Source organism: Scomber scombrus, chromosome 9 (assembly GCF_963691925.1).
Source record: "Scomber scombrus chromosome 9, fScoSco1.1, whole genome shotgun sequence".
NCBI classification, from domain to species: domain Eukaryota; kingdom Metazoa; phylum Chordata; class Actinopteri; order Scombriformes; family Scombridae; genus Scomber; species Scomber scombrus.
The window spans coordinates 16,446,185-16,457,723 of record NC_084978.1 but is presented as its reverse complement, the minus strand read 5'-3'; the positions used below and the strand labels follow the sequence as shown (position 1 = coordinate 16,457,723).

General features: G+C 40.5%; 1 protein-coding gene across 4 annotated transcripts; it reads left to right on the top strand.

Annotated features, from left to right (window-relative positions):
- Positions 1-1,491: 1,491 nt before the first annotated feature.
- On the top strand, positions 1,492-10,561 carry LOC133985899 (zinc finger protein ubi-d4-like). Of its 4 annotated transcripts, none has more exons than XM_062425639.1 (11): positions 1,492-1,530; positions 3,197-3,357; positions 3,467-3,574; positions 3,761-3,954; positions 4,901-4,993; positions 5,117-5,201; positions 5,672-5,806; positions 6,428-6,559; positions 6,977-7,089; positions 8,043-8,124; positions 8,834-10,561. In XM_062425639.1, the coding sequence occupies exons 1-11, from the start codon at positions 1,499-1,501 to the stop codon at positions 8,917-8,919; spliced, it is 1,221 nt and encodes a 406-aa protein (XP_062281623.1). In that variant the 5' UTR covers positions 1,492-1,498; the 3' UTR covers positions 8,920-10,561. The 4 variants fall into 4 exon arrangements, with proteins under 4 accessions (XP_062281623.1, XP_062281625.1, XP_062281622.1 ...); XM_062425641.1 differs by having other exon boundaries at positions 5,117-5,205; positions 5,625-5,806; XM_062425638.1 differs by having other exon boundaries at positions 3,758-3,954.
- Positions 10,562-11,539: the final 978 nt, after the last annotated feature.

Sequence of the window (11,539 nt, the reverse complement as noted above, 5' to 3'; positions counted from 1 at the left end):
GTGCAACCTAAACTTCTTCGTTGTCTGTGCTTTCTCGTCTCACAGGTAATCTTGGCCTGTAGACGTCCGGATGACAGATTCCAGTCCCAGACCTACTAGCTTCAATGTTGATTTTCAATGTGCTTCCCTCTCCTATTCTTCCTCTCTCTCCTCTCTACCCCAACCGGTCGAGGCAGATGGCCTCCCACTTTGAGTCTGGTTCTGCTTGAGGTTTCTTCCTGTTAAAAGGGAGTTTTTTTCTTGCCATTGTCGCTAAGTGCTTGCTCATGTGGGAATGTTGGGTCTCTTTAAAATTAAAACCTGAAGAGTACGGTTTAGAACCTGCTCTATGTGTAAAGTGCCTTGAGATGACTTTGTTGTGATTTGGCGCTATACAAATAAAGATTGATTGATTGATTGATTGATTGATTGAAGTGAAACCTGTTTACAACACAAGCTATGCAGAGGCAATGAGGAGAGTACAAGGAAAAGGGGGAAGAGATTAAACTGACAAAATTAACCAGTTTTCAAGATCAGAATTAGCTGAAGAAGAGAAAACTAATATGGTACCTACAGTGGGTAAGATTATTTTGTTCATTGCCTATCAATTGGACCAATCGAGTCAAACACAAAACAGGGCAAATTAAAATAACCAAGTGACAAAAATCTAGTGTGCCTAAATGACAGAAATTGTTCAAGAATTGGTATCAGAACAGGCACAGAATCGGCCAAACCTCTTACACTAGTGTCAGGTTCATTAGCAGGTGTTTGCCCATAGGAAGTGATAAGAGGAGCAACTGTAGGAAGTGAAGTGACCATTATCTTATAGTAATAGAAAATGGGTTTGAGTTTAGAAGAATATAATAAAGGAAGATTACAGAATTGGTCTTTCAGTAGTGCTACAGTTCAAATGATAGTGGGAGAAATTAGGTGTGCAGAACAGAAAAAGACGAACCAATATTAAGACTTAGATTTGTACACGATGGACTTAAACAGTAAACTATTCAAAAAAGGTAAACATCACACAGGCAGATCTGAATACTGTGGGCAAGAGTACATGTACTGCGTACACAGTATGAGAGTAGCAGCTATTTATCTGCTGAGGAAACATACTGGTGGACTGTATAGGACTGTGTATATTGGCATAGTTAGGTAGTTTGTCATAATGGAGTTGCTGCACGTGTGGGCTGGTTGTCCACCGAAAGTCAACACAGGCATTTTGGATGGATGTTAGAGCCAAAGGCAGCAAAGGATCAACCAGTCACTGTGCAGGTCTAACCCACTGTCTAGCAGACAGAGTCATTCTGCTGAGAAACACCATTATGAAATAAACTTTTGTGAAATAAACTGTTATTGTAAAAATTTTAAAAATCTGTTTTATTATATTTAATAATTGAATCAGGACTAAATTTCGACTCCTTAAAACAACACTTCCTGTTTTTCACCGCTGGAGGCAGTAACGGTTACTATCGGCTCTGCGCATGCGCAGTGGCAGTTCACACAACCGCAACAAGCAAACATGGCGGCGGCCGTCGACAGTGTTGTGAAAGTGTAAGTTTACCTTTATTTCTTGTGAGAGTAAAAAGGCCACTCATACGGGGGCGAATGTGTAGCTGGTTAATCAATGTGCTGCTGTAAAAGGCAGGAGAATATAAACAGCTGTGAACCCCTCGGGTCCCTCAGTACAGTGTTTGTCCCAGGAGGATAACGTTATCCGCGGAGCTGCGGTTAGCCTGTTAGCTGTGTGAGGAGTCGAGGAGATGCATTTCAGCCGCGACTCACCCAACAACTGAACTCATCAGGGCTATGTGAGCACGGTCCGACACACTATATCACCAAACTGTTGCTAGTTGTCTGCCTGCAGACGAAGCAGCTAGTTAATTATCTCCAGTAAGCTGTCAGCTTGGTGGGCGCTTTGTTGTTGAGAGGCTCGCTAACAATCAACCTTTTGTTCCCTCCGCCGCGGCTGTGCGTGTGAAGAGTCGGACTAAAGTCATATTTTAGTTGGTTTTTTTTTAAACAAAAAAAATATACATATATATATATATATGTATATATATATATATTTACGTGTGTGTGTGTGTTTCTTTCTAAGGCTAATATCTTACAGTCAAAGCTACAGTCATAGCAGCTACAACAATGCGACAAATTGTGAAGCCGAGACTAAATACTGTGTTAGTGAGGAAGGGCATTCACCCCCTGTCCCAATTACTCCTCATCCATACAGCGAAGATTGCTCCTGTGTGCTAAATGTAATAACCTTAACGATATTGTAAAGCCGTGGAAGAAGTGAGATGGATGAATTACACAGTTTGAGGATGATAGCAGTGGCTCGTCCAGAAGAGCCATTTTCAGTGATTAGACTCTGCACCAAACATAAACCAGTCTGAGCGATCCAACAAGTTTGGATATCTGCAGCCTCACAACCACTCAAATAATGTGTTTTAGCGTTAAGATTAACTTTAATGTGAATGTTTACATTTTCTACCATCTCACGTAGCAAGACCTGAAGCACAGAAAAGGTCAAAGATATGTATCTAAAAAAAAAAAAAAAAAAATTACATATTGTTTTTTTTGTTAAGTTTTATTGCTGATAGAGTGCTTCATTAATCCCAAAGAGAAGTTAAAGTGTTACAGCAGCCACATACAACACAAAAACGAGTTAGGTGAAAGAAAGAATTATTTAGGCTAAATTAAATACAGTAACTAGAGTAATTCAAGTATATAAAAACTAAATAGTATTAATAAAAATAGAATAAAATAGCTGCAATTATTAGTGGATTAAATTCAGTTAGTTACGTACTATTAATTTGTTTGAGTTGTTTTATTTTTTTTAAGAAGATATGTCCAAATTACCTGATTCCAGCTCCTCAAATGTGAATATTTTCTGGTTTCTTGAGTCTATGACAGAAAGCTGAAGATCTATGTTGTTGTGGACTGTTGGTCGAGGCAAAATAAGACATTTGAATACTTTGGTTTTGCTAAACAACAATGAGCATTTTTCAACATCATCTGACATTTTCTGGACGGAACAACTAACTGAGGAATTGAGAAAATAATCAATTGATGAATCTGTAATTAAACTAATTGTTAGGCCGACTTTTACAAAATAATTAATAAGCAGTTTAATCCTGCCATATTTATCCAGTAATTATTATTTTCAGCCTGTGCTGGTCTGTGGTGTTTGACCCATCAGTGTCCATCTTTTTCATTTCAGGCTGGGAGAGCAGTATTACAGAGATGCCATGGAGCAGTGTCACAGTTACAACGCTCGACTGTGTGCTGAGCGCAGCATCCTCATGCCCTTCCTGGACTCTCAGACTGGTGTGGCTCAGTCCAACTGTTACATCTGGATGGAGAAGAGACACCGGAGCGCAGGTATACAGAACCTTAAAGACACAAAAAAGGCCAATTAATTCTCAGGGTATTTTTAAAATGCCGTATATCACACTGAGACTTACTTCACCTGTTGGTTGCCTCTCATCAGGTGTAGCTCCAGGGCAGCTGTACACCTACCCAGCCCGTCGCTGGAGGAAGAAACGGCGTTCTCATCCCCCCGAGGACCCCCGCTTGGCCTTCCCTTCTCTCAAAGCAGGTATCACATCTGGTGAACTTTTCCCACCGCTGAAACAGTTAAGGTGTTGGGTTCATTCATGCTGGCACAACTTGACCGATAAAATGTTGTAAATATATTTAGTAAGTTTCTGTTTAAAGCCTCGTGAGTTTTCACATTTGTTTGCTGAAATGTAAGCACAACTATATTTCTGGATGTGTGTAGCAGATTTGGACTTGGGACTGAAGCGTGAAACTTTGGGGGCCGTGGATGGCAGCAGTCTGGAGGCCCTGCTGAAGGGGGAGCCCCTTGACAGGAGGAGCGGAGTATCAGACCTCCGTGGCCCTGAGAATGATGAAGCCACTGTGGAGCCTCCTGCCACCTCGGCGACCACTCACACATCTTCTGGGCGTATCCGCAAGGTCAGACTCAAAGCTGGCTTAACACTTTTCTTTCCCCCAAAGTCAGTCATAGCTTTTAGGGATTTATTCTCCATCTTTACCCACAGCTGAAATGTACCTCTTCTTTTAAATCATGTCTTGGGATGTGTTTCTTTTTCTCTCCATCCACCTTAAACATGATGTAACTGTCAAATCAACAAACTGTGTCCTCTCTCACTGCTCCTCCTGTCTGCTGGGATCTCCAGACTGTCAACGCAGCTGCAAGCCAAACCACAGATCCACTGGCAGACTGCTGCAATGTTTTTTTATCTAATATAAAATACTGAAACAAACTACCACAGCTGTTCTACAGTTATTGTCGTATCACATGAAGTCCACAGCCAATTATCCTTTGTGAGGGTGAAATCGATCCAGTCAGGATGCTCAAAACTTAGCATTGGAACAGAAAACTGTGCGTCCGAACTAACACCATTGTAAAGGAACAAACATCTGTGACCCCAATTTGACACAAAACGATGTTTAATCAACAGAACTCACTGTCAGCAGTTTTCATAGATTTTTTTTTCTATTAGCTGTTTCAAAGAAAAACAGTTGACAGCAGCATGTGTGGATTATCCAGGAAAGCAGGGACACTGTTTCTGAAAAGACATATCAATGTAGAGTCTTTAATGCCTTTTTTTATCAAGTCCTTTCATCCATCTCAGTCTCAGAGACAAATTAATCCAGATGCCACAAGACATAGTGTGAAAATAATTGAATATTTGACCTTTTTTGCATTTGCCCCCTCCTTTCTCTCCCCTTAGTTTCCTGTCATATCTACACTAACCATGCCTCAGACATGTTTGAAGGGTTTAACAACATATAATCAAGTTCTTACCAAGCAACAAACTCTAAATGATCATTTAAAGGTAAGGAAGAGTTAATACAGTCAATACAGTGAGACCTAATCCAGACCCTCCCCCTGCAGAGAGTCCTGGACCACGACGACTACTTGGATGACCTTGATGATGATGACTTTGAGGATGAGACCCCCAAGAGGCGAGGCAAGAGCAAGTCCAAGGTGATTGCCATTTCTTAATCTGCAGTCAGGAAAAACATGAACATGAAAATGTAAATATGTAGTACTTTTCTAACAGTATTATCGTACATCCTAACTGTAACCTCATCTCCGTGGGGTCCTCAGGGTCGCAGTGACAAGAATGGCAAGAAGAAGACTGAGGCTGCAGCTGCAGCAATGGAGGAGAGGGACAAACCATACGCCTGCGACAGTGAGTACAAGCTTCCTTTGTGGCGCCTGTGTGTGTGTGCCATGCATGTCGGCAAGAGAGGCTTCTGCTTTTCCCCCTGAAAGACAAAGACGAGTCGGCTGCTATGCATGGTGCGATCTGAAAGAGTCCGTCTGGAACTAAAGTCTGACAACATAGAAATTTAAAAAGTTTCCCTGCTGGATGCATTTTTTTTTTTTTTTTTTTTTTCTCCCCCTGAGATGCCACTCCGTGTGTGCTGTATAACTTGCTGCTGGCCATAGCTCACTGTGCAAATGCTCACCTCCGCTGTATGTACTAGCGCGTCAGTCAAAAATTAACCATGCATTGAAAAAAAAAATCCATTAATAAAGCCGGTTGTGGGGTGATGTTCGGCGCTGTTTTCTTGTACAACCTTGGGCATTTTTGGACGGTAGTTAGAAATAGCCGCCATCACCATAACACTTTTGTATCACCATGTGTGTGTGTGTCAGTCTGTGGGAAGCGCTACAAGAACCGTCCAGGCCTGAGCTACCACTATACACACTCTCACCTGGCAGAGGAGGAGGGCGAGGACCGCGAGGAGATCGAGGCACCACCCACTCCTCGCCAGCCTGAGGAGCAGAAGAGTGAGTCACTCTCTAGTGCTGAGAGAGAGACAGAGAGAGGGGCGGGAGGTTTGGTTGCATGCGATGTAGCATGTGTGTGTTTGTTTAAGGGAAGTCTCTCTCTCATTCTTTTTTTTTTTTTCCTCCTCGCTCTTTTCATGTTTTTTGATTTTCATAATTTTAAATCCCAAATTTGGGATTAAGACTCAATGTTCCCGAGTGGAACATGCTTGCACAGTTGGGATTCTTGGCATTTTTTTTCTTTTTTTTCAGCATATCATCCATCTTTTTTTTTTCTACCCCCAAACAATCCATCGCTTTTCTTTTCTGCACGCGACACCGTGTTACCAAATTCATTCATTAAAAAAAAAACCCATGGTGTTAGTTGTCACACATTCATAATTTTGGGTCATGAATCATCAGCTGCTGTAGTTTCTCAGATGAAGGGGTGTTGTTGGACGTGAAAAGGTTTGTTAAGCTGCACAAATATTTGTAAAATATATTTTTCATATATATTATTTACACAATAAGTGAGTTCTGCTTAGATTTGTTAATCTGAACAAAGTTTTCAGCTGCTCTTTCATGACGGCTCAGTTTTAAAGTGACAGTTTTAACGGTTTCTTCACTCATTCTCCTGCTCAGCAACTAAGAAGGGTCCGAACGGACTGGCGCTGCCCAACGATTACTGCGACTTCTGTCTGGGAGACTCCACCTTAAACCAGAAGACCGGCCAATCGGAAGAGCTGGTATCCTGCTCAGACTGTGGACGCTCAGGTACGGGCCTGTCATGTCTCTTTATGTTACCAATAGATTGTTTATTAAGCCCTGCCTGCCTTAGATACTGTTGCTACACCTGGCAGGCTTTCCGTTCTCACACAGCAGATATGCAGGTCTTTGATTTCAGATGTTTACATGATGACCGTCTCTAGTGGATTTGATCAGCTGCAGCTAAACAGCAAATTAGGCTTTTTTTTTTAGAGTGGATCAATAAACAGTTGACACCATTTCTTACAATTTTTCTCCTCCGTCGTTGATTTTAGATTCTTGCTGTGCGTAGTTAGTTCCTTAGCTGTGGTTGGACAGTTGCTGTTACAGGAAGTGGTTTAGATAATGGTCATTTGAATCTGAACAAGTCACAGTTATATATTTCTCATTTGACAACATTTCCTTCATGTCCCCTACTTCCTTCAGGCCACCCAACGTGCCTGCAGTTCACACCCGTGATGATGGCAGCAGTGAAGACCTACCGCTGGCAGTGCATTGAGTGCAAGTGCTGCAACGTCTGCGGCACCTCAGAGAATGATGTGAGCACTCTCGTGATTTTGCTGCTTAAGGAAATTTTAAATAACCCATCTTTCTCTTGTTGCTTTTACTTCTTGTCACCAGTCGCTGGTGGAAGTCTCACAAATATCCAAATCCCTAACAAGTAGCAGCAGTATCAGCACTTGGAGAAAAGACTGCAGAGACCAGTGTTGCTGTAAAGTTCATGCAACCAAGAGAGAAAAGCCCAAACTCTGTGTCATTGCAGATTTTGCATGTTTTGTCTCGCCTAGAACAAGTCTAATACCTCGATGATAGCAGCTGTCTCTGCTGAGATAACTGCCAGTTCATCAGACTGACAGCGTCTTTGTCCTCTATTGTTATTATTATCCAAACATCATTTGCCCCCAAGACAAATTCAGATACCATCCAGAAATGTGAATGTCAAACATGTAACAGACCTTGCAGAAACATGTTAACATGTTTGTTACAGATAAAAGAAAAGGCCAGCTTCATTATCCTTTAGATGAAATGTGTTGTGGTCTAATCCTTTAAAAAAACAAAAAAAAAAAAACAATATTTGATTACTGCCATGCTACTGACACACTACCTGAATAAAACGAGCAGGAGGACAATTAAGTGAATTGAGGTGCCTTAAAATGAAAGATAAATTTATATTTTATAATGATATGAAACAACAAACCATTATGTTAATGGACTCAAGTAGGGATGCTCGATATTGACATCCCTAGACTCAAGCATTGCAGTTATTAACGAGCGTTCTTAAATCCAAGTTGGTGGTTTTGCATAAGTGTCCAGTCACTTCTCAGTATAAATGAAGTGCATGAAATCAGTGTTTAGTTTGGCTTTTAGTCCAGTTTTTTGTAGGTGGGGGAGGAAGTGTCTCACATTCTGCGCCTGCTCAATAATCTCTTCTTGTCTAATCAGACTGAAATTGACCCTGAACTTGATGTTGTTGTGTTTTGTTTTGTTTTAGGACCAGCTGCTGTTCTGTGACGACTGTGACCGAGGCTACCACATGTACTGTCTAACTCCCCCCATGACTGAACCCCCCGAGGGTAAGCCGACAACGAACGACTTAGCAAACAAGAGTCACGTGCACTGTTGGTCATACCTGATATCATCACTTTGTCCGGGGTTAAAGACGGAGACCGTTAAGGTCGTCTTAATGATTCACGTCCCATCTGGTCTCATGTCATAGGTCCGTCAGATTGGCACGTGTATAGATTAGAAGATGACCGAGGTTGGATTTAGTTTAAGGTTTGGAGAAAAGCAAACAGAGAGGGAAACTTTTGCTTGTTCCATTGCTCCCTGAAATATTAAGAAACGGATCTGGTAACAGCTGTTTTGTGTTGTAGACACATTTTTTGATAAGCAGTCATCGCAAAGTCAGTGTCCTTTAATACTACTAAGTTGTTTACTTTAAATTAGTGATATATGAGCGAATGTCTAACTGGAAAATGCAACTCCTAAAATTGAAGCAAATATATATATAAAAATATATGTATAAAGACGTAATTACAGAATGCAAACACAGACTGCTGGACTCCTACACAGCTGGAAAGAGGATGAAGATGATCTAAATCAGCTTCTTCAGGTTACAGACCCTAGTAGACAATAAAAAAACACTGATTTGATTAATGTGTTGTCTGATAAGGTTTTCCACTGAAAAGTGCAGTTTCCTCGTCTTACAGGGGGTCGTCATTCGCTAAATTTCGGCACTGACCCTTACACTAACAAGTCTGGTCTTATTGTGTTTGTTTGCAGGGAGCTGGAGCTGCCACCTGTGCCTGGTTCTGCTGAAGGACAAAGCCTCCATATACCAGCAGAACCAGAGCTCCGCCCCCGAGTGACATCACACCCAATAGTCTCGCCCCCTCTGCAACGGGACCCCCCCATCCCCGGGCAAAAAAATGTCAGACCTCCTCTCTCTCTCTCAGGACAGAGTGTCAGACTCTGTCTACATGTAGCTGAGCCAGACTGCAGATCAGCTTCAGAAGTGTCTACTGGGGGGACTCGAAACCAAAACAGACCTCAGACCAGTCAGCGTGGGGATCAAACCGTCACTACCAACCTGCCTGCAAAGCCCCCCGAGGCTTGCTGTCCAACCAGTAAATATCATGCGTATATACAGTGTAGAAACACACTTTCTCTCTCATGGACTGTTACACACACTAGATACAGAGACCATGCAGTAACCATAGTAACTGCTGTCTCCATGGGAGCTCCCAGGAGCAAATGGATTAGCATCACAGCTAATTATCTGCACCCTTTCACACTCAAAGACACAGTGTGGACTGTGGAGACCAGTTAGGTTTTTTTTCTGCCAAATTATCTATTTTTACTCCCTTAATGTGGGGTCAGAAAAAAATCATCACATACTGTAAATGTATTTTCAAAATGAATCCTGTTGTCAAGGAGTATTATTATTATTATTATTATTATTATACTTATTATTATTATTATTGATATTACTGTTCTGGTTACTAGTGGACTTTTGTAGTGGCATTTGTCTGTGTACCTTTGTCTCATCCATCAGAACATTTATCTTTTATGAAGAGGTTTCTCTTGAGAGCCGGTCAGTGCCAAGGTCCATCACCACAGGAATTGACACACGACAATGACCCGTCACTCTGCTCGACACGCAGCTTTTCATCACCACTTTAAACCAGCTACACATCTAAGAAGGTCAAAACTTTTGAGTCTTAAACTCATGCCAACAATAAGAAAAAACCTTTTTCGGCCTCAACTCATTAAGCCAGGAGCACAACATTTTTTGGCCTCGCTACTTAAACCATCTCTTTCCGTTATTTGATTTAAGGTAAAACACTACAACACTGAGCAAACACTGTAGTAGGTCGGGTTCATGAGACTAAATCATTTCACATAATTTCTCCATCAAACCAATCTGCATCATCTTACTTACTGATTTTATTGATAAGTTAAGATGATGTTGATACTGGATCCATATTTTAGCCTGCTGTGTGTTCACTATATGAAACCTGTAACCATAAAGGCACATTCCTCCTTTTTCTCAGACACTTTTTTTTTCTTCTTAAACCAACACACACACTCACACGGTCACCTACTGTAGCTGCTTATCATTTGTCACACTGAGGCAGATTTGCATGCAGATTGCACCTGTATGAATGCGCACACACACATCATTGTTTGTTTTTCTTTTTCTTAACATTTTATATAACCTGTTATGTCATTGGTATTGGGAGTTTTTTCTAGTAGGATTTTGTAAAGTCTATGGTATAGCAAACACTTCAAGCATATAGCTCCTAATGCATTCTATGTACTGTATTGACTTTTTCTATTTTTGTTATGACTGTGACATGTTTGAATTTATTTGATTATTCTGATATGTCAGACCTCCATTATGAGTATTTGTAAAATGATGTACTTTGTTGTACTATTTTTATTTTTTACATTTCTTTGGTAATGAAGCCGATTTAGCCTGACTGAAATAAAAATCACTTCGAATTTGAATGTAATGTTGTTTTTTCTGCGTTTAGAAAAGTTTGAAATGTGTCTCCTTATTTTCACAATGATCAGCAGGGGTGGGAAATATCAAGATTTTTTTCAGGCAGGATCACGATCTTATCCCGATGCTTTTTCATGTTGACTTACTATTTTACAAGTTAGTGAACAGTGCTCAAGATTCAATAAACATAATTGTCTATCACATAATAACAGAAATTTGTCTTGGGCTCACAAACAACATAAAGACATGTACGACCGAAAGACACAAACAATTCCATAAAGAAACAAGAACAGGTGTTAAGAGTAGTGACAATCTATTTGGACTTGTTTAAAAGCGATATTGCAGTAAAATCGAACTAATTTCACAGCTGAAAAGCAAATAGTAAATAACAGGTCCATTCTCAGTAAAGTCTTAATATTAGTATAAATGCAGCTAACTTACTGGTTGGACATTCACACACACAAGAAAAAGGAAAAAAAAAACGTGCCAAATGATCAATGAAATAGCCACAGTAACAGAAGAAAAGTCGACGAGTTTGGTGTTCTGCTTTAAATATGTTGGTTTGATAGAGAAAGAATGATCAAGTGAGTCACAACATGCAAGAAACGCTAAAGTATGAGCTTATTAGTCCGTGCGTGTTTGCTGGTTTCAGCACTTGGACAGCTCCCTTCACTGTCACTGGTGCTGAAGTGCTGCAGGTGCTTCATGGGTCAATGACGTATAAGGATTTTCAACAACTCAATTTTAAATAATAAAAACAAGCATATCTAATGCAGTAGTTCAAACATTCAGAATGTTGTGTACCTGACAATTCATATTACAATGTGAAAGTGATTTTAGTGGGGGTTTTTCAAGATTAATTGGCACTGGCCTGAAAAAAAAGTCATTTGGTGCGACCATGATTCATCTTGAAATGTCTTATATAAATAAAAGACCATCATTTACAAAGATTTAAAAAAAAATGCAAATACTTTGTTTCCAAA